Genomic DNA, 12,650 nt, shown 5'->3' on the forward strand with positions numbered 1-12,650 from the left:
ACACATCACTTGGCCCCAGGCAACATTTACAGTGTGTTAGGAACTCAAATTTGGTTCCTTCTGACTTATTTGGTCCTCAAGGTTGTCCTGAGCCAGTGGAGGTGGGCACGGTGCTCCTGCTCTGCTCAGAGCTGGGTGTGATCAGCATCCAGCTGCCCAGGAAGGTCTGCAGAGCACTTGGGGGGGGTCCCTGAAAGGCAGAAAAGAAGATCCAGAGCTGGTGGTGACAGTCCTAAACTCACCAGGTGCAGGCTGGAAGAGTTTCAGGTCTGCATTTGGAAAGAGCTGGAAACCTCCTGGAAGTGTTGGAAAGTGTGGATGTGGCACTTGGGGCCATGGTCTGGAGGTGAATGTGGTGGGGCTGGTTAACAGCTGGACTTGGTGGTTCTAGAGGGCTCTTCCAGCCTTAGTGATTCTGGACTTGATGGTCCTCGAGGGCTTTTCCAACCTTGATGACTCTTGTGATTCTATGGAAAGGCTTTAAGGGCTAAAGCAGGAGATGCCCAAAGCTGGTAGGATGGCATTGATGACCCAGGTAAATACCTGTATACCTGTTTCTTCTGCCTGTGGCTTTATTGGTGTCTCCTCTCACGGCTGCTGGAAGTTTGAAGTGAATTCAAAGCATGTATTGCAGCGTGGGCTGAAAGCTTTAAATAACCTCATAATTGGCCATGGACAGGGGTCTGGTTTTCCTGGGTCAGAGCAGCTGTCATGGAAGGAGAAATGTGGAGACCAGGTTGGAAAGAAGGAGGAGAGAAATGGAGCCAGGAATGATGTTTCTCCACCCAACAGCTGCTGGTTAAAGCCCTGTGAGAGTGTTGGACTGTCAGGAGCATGGATTGGGATCAAGCACAGACCCTTGGTGGAGAGCTTTGGTCCACCCTGGAGCACTGTGCCAGCATTTAGGGAGCAAACACGGCCTTGAAGATTGGCAGTGAGTTTGCTCTCACTTCAAATAAGCAATAACTGCTTGATTGAGCTCTCCTGAAGTGTTGGTTTCTTCATCCCCAGCTGATGTGAGATGTTGCCTTGGCTGGGAGTGTTGGGAGCAGGGAGTGACAGCCGGGGCTTTAATGCCTGGGAGCAATTTTCCCCAGACAAGAGCTGCCAGCCTGTTAGCTTCTGACACACTGATTTCCAAAATCAAACTTCTGCCTTGCAGGAAATTGCCTTTCTGTCGTTCCTGCAGCCCAGGGGCCCAGCAGGACTTTCTCTGTCCACCTGACAGCTCTTTTACCTGCTTGATTTGCCCATTTAGCTCTTCGCCGGGCAAAGCTGTGATGAGGGAGGTTCCTCGGGGCACTTAATTTGTTTTAAGGCTTTGACACGAAAACAGACCTTTTAACTGGGGAAAATGCCATCATTTGAGCCCAGCTAGAGATCTGCTTTGTGCCAGTGTCCCTGGGGTGGGGACCTGTGGGATGTGTTGCAGGGAATCAGCACAGGGCTGGACTTTGGCCACGTTCCACCCAGCTCAAAGGTCAGGGGAGGCTGGGGAGGTGTTAATGATCCTGCCAGAGTGTGCCATGGCACTGAGCTCGCAAAACATCCCTGGGAATTCTCAATCCCTGGTCCTTGCAGTTGGTAATTACACAGATTGGAGAGAGGTGTGTTTGCTGCTTCCCAAACCAGGCCAGGCAAACCCCCACCATTAATAACCCTGAACAAAAGCTTTATTTCCATTGCTGCTGCAGAGCCTTGCAGGAAAGAAAGGGCTAAACACGGGGGGTGGCAGCATGTGGGGTCTGTTTGATGGATGATTCTCCTTTATTTGAGTGTTTCTGGGGTGTGAACTCCTCTGGGTGATGGACCCCTGTGAGCTGGCACTGCTTCCCAGTCGACTGGTAAGTGGATGGTTCCTCAGGGATGTGGAAATCACCAGGAAAAGCTGAGAAAGTTGGGTTATTTTAACACTAATGGTGTTGCAGCAACAGTAAATGTCCCTTTCATGTGCTTGTGCAATGCTGGGGGATGATATTGGTGATCTGGCTGTGGAAAGGTCTTTTTTAACTCAATATTTTTGGTACTGGGTATGGTAAGTAGCAAATGTGAAGGATTTTCCAATGAGAGAAGTGAGCCTTTACGCCAATCAAAAATTTTAATGTCTCATAACATGGTTTTGTTGGTGAAATCTTGAACTAAAGGGATTCTGGAGCCCCTCCCCTGCTGCTAATCCTTCAGATTCCCACTCGATCTGAAGTGTCTGGGTTGAAATAGCAGCAGGAATGCTTATTTGCCTGGATAATAATTATGTACTTAATGCATCTATTTCTTGCATATTAGGTGTGATAAATGCAAGGCACTGGGGGTTTAATCCTCAGAATTGACCTGTGCTGTGGAAAAGCTGATATTTTGGCCGTGGATGGAGAGTGTGGACCTGGCAGTGGGGTGGGAGGGGGGGTCTGTAACACCTGGAACTATGGAAAATGCTGCGTGTGGAGAGGGAAATTATGGGCAGAGGGTATTTAAAACCATATAAAAAGAGGTTACTCAGTGCAACTCAAAGCACAGTAGCAGATCTACAGAGGAGCACTCAAATTCCAGGCTCATCCTGACTCCCAAACTAACGGTGACAGTTGTTGCTCAGGGACCTTTCTGCTGAAAATCCATATTTAAATACTCTAAGTAATGCTCGAAATCCCCCCCAAGACCTCACAGAGTGTGTTTATTACCAGCAGAATTGGCTTAGCAGCGATAGGAACAGCAAGAATTACTGTGATTTGTTTCCTTATTCCTCTCTGCCTGGATTTGAGGTGGGTTTGCTTTAACTGGTTGGAAAATTAAGTGGTTATTTTTCTAAAATTTGTGTAGAAGCTGGAAAGAAATGACTGGATCCTGACTGGATCCAGGGCATCATTTCTCCTACTCCTAAAACATCAGTAAAAATAAGACTTTTATGATGCTTTTTGAGGGGAAACCCTGTTGAGGAGGAGTATAAAATTCCTGTGTTAAGTTTGGTACAATCAGCACTGGACATAAATCTGATTTTTGCAGGTTCTCCCAGTGCCTTACAATAGGTTTTTATTTTCTAAACCAAACAGCTGTTGAAAATAATCACATCATCTGATCAGTTTAGTGTTTTCCACTAAACATCCAGGAATTCCTATGGATCAGGGGCTGCTTCCCCATCCTCTGCCAGGCAGAGGAACTCTGCTGAGGGTCTCTGGTTCTCCTCCACCAGGGTTTGCTCTGTTTTGTCTGTTCAATCTTCAAATAATTCTGCTTTTGTGAGGGAAGTTTCCTTAGTTAGAACTAAAAAGGTTTAAAAATATTCCTCCCAGCTCTCCCACCGACCTGGCTCTGAAATCAATCCTGAGCCAGCTCAGCTTTGGTGGAAAATGACTTTTCCTCTTGCAATTATCAGCAACTGTTGCCTTAGATGTGAGGTGCTACATAATCCCTCTTCTCCTCAAGGGATTCCAGCTTCTTCCAGCACTTGGATCATTTTTTGGGGTGTTCATCTTTCCCTTTTGTGTCCCAGAAGTGGGAGATCTTATTTATACCCCCCCCATGTGGGTTTGCAGCCCAGAGGTTTGTAGATCTCCTTCAAATGAGAAAATCACACTAAGGACATTTGTTTCAGCTGCCCTGGGCTTTGTTACAGTGAAATCTGAGTTTTTTGGAGGAAATAGCTGCAATTTGGAAGGGTCAGGGAGGAAAGGGAAGTGCTGGGCTGAGATTTGATCCCCTCTCTGCTGGTAGATGGCAACGTTAAGAAATAAAAGAGAACTATATTAAAGTGCTTAATTCTTTATGCACACAAAAGCTGCTGGTGTGTGTGGCCTGTGGGGAATCGAGATGCTTTTAGTGAGTTATTAAAAATTTAATCTAAACTTTTTATTTCATGTAATTCCTACGTTGGATTTATTAAAGAGGGACTTGGGGAACTAGTAATTCTGTACCTGAGTCATGGATGGTCATCCTCCCCCCTGGCTCCTTGGCTTGAGGGGTGTTTGATGAGCAACTGTTCTTGGTAGTTAAGAAAAAAAAATAATTAATCAGTGAATCATTCTTCCATCCTGACTCCTCTGTGCTGTGCTTTTGCATTAATGCAGAATATCCAGCTGCTTATTTAGCATTTATCCAGCTGGCCTTCCCTTTTTTCTGCTGCTTTCTCAGCCATTAGTTCTCATTTTCAAAGCATAAAACCAACTTCTGGCTGTGCCTTGCAAAGACCAAAGGGGCCTTTTCTTGAGAGGAAGGCTCCCAGCTTGTTATTCCTGTAGGCTCACCTGGGAGCTGTTGGGAGCAGCAGGGAAACATCCTGTAGCCTTGGAAAAAAAAAAAAAACAACAAACATCTCCAGGACCCTTTCCCAGTCTCTGCTTCTGGGAAGGGCAAATTAGGTGAAAATCAGGGTCCCTGCAAACTTGGAATACGGCCTTGACCCCTCTTCTCCAGGAATTCCTTTGAGCTGCATCCCAAATGACCAAAATGGATGATATTTCCGTAGATTAAATAATATTTAAATTGCACAAAATAGGTGCTCAGAGCTTGGCCAGTCCTCGCCTCTGTACAAAGGCTGGAAGAACTAACCTGTTTCCCAGGAAATACCAGTCCAGGCTGTCCACAGGAGATGAGGGTTTCCCACATTTGCAGCTGGAATCAGAGAACATTGAGGGCTTGGAATGGACCTTGAAGTTCCTCGAGTCCCCTGTCCCCATATTGCCATGTAAATATATATATTTGGCTTGATGTAAAGATGAAAGATGAGATTTTGTGGTGGTGGTGCTGGGCCATTCCCCAGCCCAGATCTCTGCATGGCTTGGTCCAACATGGAGCTGTGTTATCCCCAGGGAATGGCTCCAAGCTCCCATCCTCTCCAGAGCTCCATTTGCAGTCCCTCCTGCTTTGTTCTCCCCATGAAAAGCTTGGGATGTAGAATTAGCTGCAGGTTTATGTCACTGGAGTTGCTGAGACAAATCATAGACACTGGAGAGCTGCTGCAGCCTCCAAAAACCCTTCCAAGGCCTCCAGCATTCCTTTAGGAAGGCTGGAGCTCACAGCCAGTGTAGTGTCTGTATAACAATTAACAGTGTTAATGCCTGTTAATTACTCTGATTTTCATGTTTTGCCCTGGACCAAACCAAACTGGAATCCAAATGGAGCAGTTTGAGGTCCGGATCCAACCCTGCCTTGATTCCCAAGGGGCACCCTTGAGGAGGTGCTGGTGACACAGTAACTGGAGCTTTAGGAAAAGGGTTTTTTTTTTTTTGCTTGTTACATAATCCATATGGAGGGGAATTAGTAAACATGTAACATAGCACGTGCCTGCTGGAGAAACAACAGTTTCCTGTAAAATAAACTTTCCCCAGGGAAGGCCACCAGAAGGATCCAGGTGCCTTGGACACGCTGTGGCTGTTTCCAGCCTGGAGACGAGTATTCCTTGGGGAACACCCACTGTGGGGAAGCAGAGCCCTCCTGTGCTCCCCAGCACAGCTCCCTGAGAGCTGGGGGACTTTGTTTTGTCCCTTTGAGCTGTAATTGCTCTGCTGCAGCAGCCACAGTTCCCACCTCCCTCTCCTTTTCCTCCCGTGCCTCAGGGCTTTGGTGTCGCCCATTCCCTTTCTCCCTTGTCTCCTGGTTTGAGGCCAGACCCAGCTCAGCTCCACGGGTGGGGTGTCAATCCAACCTCCAGCCCAGCCTTTGTCACCCCAGACAGTGTCCTACACCCATGTGGGACAAGCACAAACAAGGCTCCAGCCAAGGACAAACCAAACAGGATCGAGCCAGACATGGAGGGGCTGGAGCGTGTCCAGGGAAGGGAACGGAGCTGGGGAAGGGGCTGGAGCAGCAGGAGTAGCTGAGGGAGCTGGGGGGGCTCAGCCTGGAGAAAAGGAGGCTCAGGGGGGACCTTCTGGCTCTGCAACCCCCTGACAGGAGGGGGGAGCTGGGGAGGGTCGGGCTCTGCTCCCAGGGAACAAGGGACAGGAGGAGAGGGAACGGCCTCCAGCTGTGCCAGGGGAGGGTCAGGTTGGATACTGGGAGAATTTCTTCACTGAAAGGGTTGTCCAGCCCTGACACAGTTGCCCAGGGCAGTGGTGGAGTCCCTGTCCCTGTGGATGTGGCACTTGGGGACATGGGTCAGTGGTGGCCTTGGCAGTGCTGGGAATGGTTGGACTTGGTGATCACAGAGGGCTTTTCCAACCTCAACAATTCTGTGATTCCATGGTCAGTGGCTCTGAGCAAACAGTGGCCATGACTCTGGTTTACAAAGCAGGCCTGGCTGTGGCTTTAGTTTCATGTTAAAAGGTCATTTATGATCCCTCTGCTCTGGGCTGGCAGCTCCTGGGAGAGCTGATGGAGAGAAGCTGTGCAGCAGAGACACAACAACCTGCTCTGGCTTTTCTTTCCCAGCTCCTTTTGCACTGATAGTTTGGTAAAATCCATAAATATAATCTCTAATTTCTCTGTAGAGGGAATCTGAGGCCAGAACCAGCCTCTGCTTAATGGCACATCCCGAGGTTGTGCCAACACCTGATTGCTGAGGAGTTCCTGAAGCTTTGCCAAAACATCCCTGGGCTTGTTTGCAGGAGTAGGGCTTATTCCTAGAGCCTGCCCTGGTGATGTAGCGGTGTAATGGTGGATTTAATTCCCTGACATGAAAGGTAGGAGTCCAAAGTGGCATTAAAAGCAGAGGCTGTGGTAGGACCCAGGATGGGACGAGCGCTCCTGCTCCCCTGGCCGTCTGCAGGGGCTGAAATTGGGCCAAGACACAGCTTTATGTGCAGCACTGCTCTCTTTTCTTCTTTATATTTGATTTTTCATTTGTCTTCACGAGTGTTGAAGCACTAAAGCCTTATTTCACTGCTTAATTATCCTTGTTCCTTTTAAACTGGAAAATTACGGTGGAGCAGCGCCCGGAGCCGGAACGCTGTGTGCGTGTTAGTCCTGCTGGAAAAGGGGTTTGGAGACATGAGGGCTGCTCTGGATGAATGGGATGCTTAGAGAAGCTCGGGAGACAGCCCCAGTCATGAGAACAAACAGCAGTTCTCTGGGTTTTGGTCACAGGAACAAGGGGCCACTGTGTGCAAATGCAGCCCCGCTGTGCCGGGGTGACGTGATGCTCCCAATCCTGCTCCCAGGTATCTTGAGCATTCCCAGGGATTTTCACATTGGAGGTGCTGGAAAGCTGCAGGCTGAGCTTTGGTGTTCCTTTGTGTTTATATCAATCACAGGCTGCTTGGAGCTGGAAGGGACCTTAAAGCTCATCTTGTTCCATGGGCAGAGACACCTCCCACCCAGCCTGCCCCAAGTTGGCCTCCGACACTTCCAGGGGTGGGGCAGCCACAGGTTCTCTGGGCCTCACCCTGGCAAGAATTTCTTCCTTACTAATGCCTCTGTTGTCCCATGGCTTCATCGCAAGAGAAAACTGCAAGTTGCACCTTCCCCTTTGTGCTCATCCAAATTAATCCTCTGGGAGCCAACGCTGCCCTTGCTGGGCCCTTCTGCCCTCAGGGACTCCATCGCTCCCCTCAGACACTCCATTTGGACACAAAGATGGTGCAAGTGGAAAAAAAATCCAACCCCCAATGTCTACCAACCCCCTGACACGCCTGGCTGTCAATACTGGTCTGATTCCAGCAGACACCTTAAAATGAATCACCCTAAAATGATCTTTATTCCGTGTAAAGACTCGCAGAAAACAAGACCCCGTGTTATCAGGAGGAGCTGGAGGCTGCCAGAACCAGAGGAAAAGAATGCCTGAGGTAGAGCAGGAGAGGGGGAGAAATGAGATTTAAGAGACAAGAGTCTCTTCTTGCTCTTATATGGTGCTGCTCTGCCACCAGCAGCAGCCCCGTGGCTCCCTCTCTCCATGACTAATAAGGCTCACTTGGGATCCACCCTTGCTTATCCTGTTATTTTTAGCTTTTTCCAGCTTCATGCTCTCTGTGCCTGCCCTACCGAGGGGGATAACTTCATGTCTTACTTTAAAGACTGGGTTTGGTGTCAGGAAGGAGCAGGAATGGGATTTCTTAGCGCTGATGGAATTGGTTTTGGGGCTGTAAATGATACCCATTAAGGGTAATCAGCTTTCTGCCCCGGGCTGCTGCAGCACAAGAGGATTATTGGTTTTCCTTTCTCGAGTGACAGTGGGGTTGGGAGGCAAACTGAAAAAAAAATCAGCTTTGCAGCCGTTTGTTTAAAGGCTGAAAAGTTAAAATCAACCTGAAGCAGGAGCGGGGCTTTACTCACGTTGGACCTGTGTTTGCTCCATCCCATCCTTCCCAACCCCCCTGATCTCAGCAGTGTCAGGGATTGATTTTCTCTGGAGGATTATGGGTTTGGGGAGTGTTGTGTGCATGGTATAAGTAAACTCCCCCCAAAAAGGTGGATTTCTGGCAGTAAGCTTGGAATTAATGGGGATCTGCCTTCAGAGCTGTGGCAAAAATCCACAATTTCTGTCCTGCCCACGACTTAGAGGAAGGTTTGTCCCTGCAAACTCACTCTTTTCTTGAGGAAGCATTTAAAGGGCACACAGTCACCTGTTTGCACCAGTATATTCATATTGATGGGCTTTGCCTCTGCTTGAAAAGGAAACTTTTCGTTCCACGGTGCGTTTGTAACCCGGGTGTGTTTATTCTTCAGCCTGCAAGTCCCTGCTCTGGGCTTTTTATCGCCCGTTTTGCAATTCAAATGAGCTGTAAAATAAAGCCAGCCCAGAAATAAGCCCTCTCAGCTGTTCCCAACTGGAAAGCAGGAGGGGAATGGAAAGGGATAGATGACCTCGAGGCAACCCCGCGGCAGGATAATCCCATCCCCACCCCCAGATGTTGCCCTCTGGCTCCTGTGGGGTCACAGCCTTATTTATAAGTGATATCTCTTATTTATTAAAAGTGATAACTCAGCCCCTGATTTTTGCTGCAGGATGAAATAAGTGCAGCCCCGTTGTACAGGGCACACGAAAAAGGAATTAATCACCTGTATTTAAATGCAGGTTGTGCTGCTCTGCCTGCCTGCAGTTCCAGGGATTTTTGCCACAATTTAAAGGGCTTAATATTTCATCCAGAAATTACTTTTGGCCCCAGACCAGTGGCTTAATGGTTTCTAAGTGTTGGGCATGGGATGTGAGATTTCTGCCTCCAACTCAGCAACACTTCCACATAATTCCTGCTGTCCCAGGAAGGTGAAGGCCACCCTGTCCTTCATCCTCTCAGGGAAAATCTCTCTCTTGTCCTGCCATTTTTCCACTCTTCTCTCTTACTCCTGGAAAAATACATTAATTCTCTCTGCTGCTGTTAAAATGTGTGTGTCATGGGGCCCAGTGCAGCTTTATTTTTTTCAAATATGTTTTCGAAAATAACAAATTTAATATTTGAAAAATGAAAATAAATAAAATAAGCGGGGAGAAGAAGGATAGGAAAACTTGTCTGTGAGCTGCATGTGCTGACCATGGATTTGAAAATACATAACTGGGTTATTAGGGCAGTGAAAAACTTCTATTAAATTTGGTATCAAAGAGATCAGATGAAGATGTTCCTCACAGCTCACACTTTAATGATTTTCAGCTATTCTGTGTCAATATTTATAAAGCTGCAGCTTTGGGAATATTTCATGGAAGATTTCAGATGGTTTTGGGAGCTGATGGGTATCAGGATACTTCAGCCCAGCACGGCTTGGAGCAGAAAATAGGATTTAGAGGTGAAGTCAGGGGGTCTCCTTGATTGCAGGGTGGTGTGGATGCCCTGGCTGATGGTGCCAGGCTGCTCCTGGTGAAGGCAGGGGGTGAGTCGGGCACAGCTGGTGCAGCAGGACTGGGAATGCTGCTGGGAGCAGCTGTCCCTGAGCTGGATTGGCACATCAGCTGCAGGGAGGGAGGATGGCTGAGCTTTGAGTTCAGTTCAGCTCGGGCAAATATCACCCAGCCCAACCCCTCTGCTTTCCCAGGATGCAGGGCACTGTGTGTGCCAGCCAAAAATGGGGAAAATTGGGTTGTAGCCGATGGGATTTGCTACAAATCCGCTCCCAAATGGGGTAGAAATAGTGCTGCAGAGTGAGATGGGTTGGGATATTTGAATTTATTGGTGCTGACACCAAACCTGACAGGTCTGCCTCATCCTGCTGAAGAGCTCGTGTTGTCCATAAGCATTCTGGGAATATTGCATTTCCCCAAGAATATTTTATTTTTAACCATATAAATCACATTGCAAGGAGGCAGCTGGAGCTTTGCTGTTTTGTATCCTCACATTCTGTAGGTGCTGGTAGGTTAAATGGTTCATGGAATCAGGGAATGGTTTGGGTTGGAAGGGACCTTAAAGGTCATCCAGTCCCAAACCCCTGCCCTGGGCAGGGACACCTTCCACTAGCCCAGGTTGCTCCAACCTGGCCTTGGACACTTCCAGGGATCCAGGGGCAGCCACAGCTTCTCTGGGCAACCTGTGCCAGGGCCTCCTCACTCTCCCAGGGAAGGATTTATTCCTAATATCCAACGTAAATCCACCCTCCTGTAGCATAAAACCATTCCCCTTGTCCTGTCCCTCTTGTCCCCAGTCCCTCTCCAGCTCTCCTGGAGCCCCTGTAGGCACTGGAAGCAGCTCCAAGGTTTCCCTGGAGCCTTCCTCTCTCCACTCATTAGCAGTGAGTGCTTGGTGGGCTCATACCTGCTCCTCATCAGCCTGTAAATTCTCTAGTAAACATGTGTGATCCAGCTCATAAATTGCCCAATTAAAAATTCAGCCTGTGTGGTACCAGTGAGCCTCCCTGAATGGGGTCCATGGAAAAATCTGGTTGTTTTCCCTGTGATTTGTCGCTTTTATGTCACCAGAGAGTTATAAATACTTGTGTGGCTTAAATGATTCCCTCCAGTTCCCTGTTTGACATCCTGTGCATCAGAGGAATCAGGATGTGGAATTGCTGTATCCTTCTGTTCCGTGTTCTGAGGGAAGAGAAAATCGTGGTTTCATTATGTATTATGTATTTTTATCCTAAATTAATCAGCTGGTATCCCTGTTCTTCTGGGGGGAGTTGTTAAGGTGCTGCTTGGAAAGGACTCCAGAAACCTCCAGGGAAGTAAAAGGGGCATGGAAGAGGGAAGGACATTGGGCTCTTAAGTCACTGGAGATTTATCCTCTCATAGAGCAGAGTAACACATCCAAAATGATGGCAAAGCCCTCAGCATCATCTTCCTTAAATAAAAAAGTAATAGTCTAAAACATTATCCATGGGTGTAATCCAAACAAATGCTCCCCTTTCAAGCAGATGTCTAGTATTAACTGATTAAAAATAATCTCTTTTCTCTTTATTTTTCTTGCTGGATTTAAACCCTGGGAAAGCTTTAGCTTGGCTTAAAGAGGAGCTAAATCCCTCACTCCCAGGAAATCATCAGCAAATAAAGCTGAAATCCTGGGATGCTGTGTTTAATTCCTGGTTCCCTGTGAGCTCGTTGTGTTTGGGCAAGGCCATGGACACGGGGGCAGCAGGAGCATCTCCCTCTGCTGGGATGGGCTGTTATTCCAGAGGAGGCCACGGAGATGCTCCAAGGGCTGGAGCCCCTCTGCTCTGGAGCCAGGCTGGGAGAGCTGGGGGGGTTCACCTGGAGAAGAGAAGGCTCCAGGGAGACCTGAGAGCCCCTGGCAGGGCCTAAAGGGGCTCCAGGAGAGCTGGAGAGGGACTGGGGACAAGGCATGGAGGGACAGGACACAGGGAATGGCTTCCCACTGCCAGAGAATGGGATACTGGGAAGGAATTCCTGGCTGTGAGGGTGGGGAGGCCCTGGCACAGGATGCCCAGAGGAGCTGTGGCTGCCCCTGGATACCTGGAAGTGTCCAGGGCCAGGTTGGAGCAACCTGGGCCAGTGGAAGGTGTCCCTGCCCGTGGCAGGGCTTTTGGACTAGACAGTCTCTAAGGTGCTTTCCAACCCAAACCATTCTGTGATTCTGTGAAAATCAAAACAGTGTTTTCCCAGGTGTTCAGCTCCTCCCTCATTTTTCCCTGTTATTTTGAGACTGGGAAAAAAATAAACAAATAAATAAAAAAGCCTGTTAATTCAGCCTGGCTTTTTGTACGAGCCAGAGGGGTTGGCCAGTCCCAGCCTGAAAAATAAACCTTCCCAGCTGATAAGGCCCCTGGAGGAATGACCGTGGGCAGGAAAACCTTTGTGGTGTTTCCCTGGGAGAGCAGGAATGCCGTGCCTCTCCTGCCTTGTGGAACTAACGCCACTCCTGCCCTTTTCCTCCCCATCCCAAAGCCCAGGGGTGCGGGGCTGTGTCAGTCCCTGCAGCTGCTGGGGGGTTCAGGCACAGAGCACGACACGTGTGTGTAAAAATAAATGTGTGGGACAGCGAGAAACGAGGAACACGTCAGGAAAAGGGCTGGCTGCGGCTTCCCGGTGAGTAATCCGGCCGGGCTGCTTCCCTTCCCTCCCCTCCCACGGGTGCCCTCTCTCCCAGGCACTGGGAACGGGAGGGTTTGGCTTCGCTGCACGGCTTTATTCTTTCGCAGGAGTGTTTTCCCCCCAGCGGGAATGATGATGGGAGAGCCGATAACCCCGGTGTGTCCCTCCCTCTGCCCTGTTAATGATTTCCTTGGAGCCGGGGCAGAGGTGCAGCAGCCAGGGGAAGCAGAAGGCTGGGATGGGGGCAGGCAGGGACAGCCTGGCAGGGGGAATTCTGCTGCCTGCCTTTGCCTCCCTGAAAACAGGGCTGCTGGAG

The 12,650-nt window shown here is 49.0% G+C and overlaps 1 protein-coding gene across 2 annotated transcripts in view; it reads left to right on the plus strand.

Moving 5' to 3' along the window:
* Positions 1–12,650, plus strand: part of SCHIP1 (schwannomin interacting protein 1) — a 132,486-nt gene that overhangs the window by 99,923 nt on the left and 19,913 nt on the right. Inside the window, exon 1 of one of the 2 annotated variants that reach the window (XM_051781871.1) lies at positions 1,791–1,844. The exons of the other annotated variant lie outside the window; for it this stretch is intronic. Coding sequence (XP_051637831.1) covers positions 1,806–1,844 — 39 coding nt within the window. The 5' untranslated portion in view covers positions 1,791–1,805. Of the gene's footprint in view, positions 1–1,790; positions 1,845–12,650 lie in introns of those variants that run through there. 2 annotated transcript variants of the gene reach the window in all.

This window comes from Manacus candei, unplaced genomic scaffold, assembly GCF_025592945.1.
Source record: "Manacus candei isolate 608988 ecotype Guabito, Panama unplaced genomic scaffold, ASM2559294v1 h1tg000015l, whole genome shotgun sequence".
Classification (NCBI taxonomy): Eukaryota; Metazoa; Chordata; class Aves; order Passeriformes; family Pipridae; genus Manacus; species Manacus candei.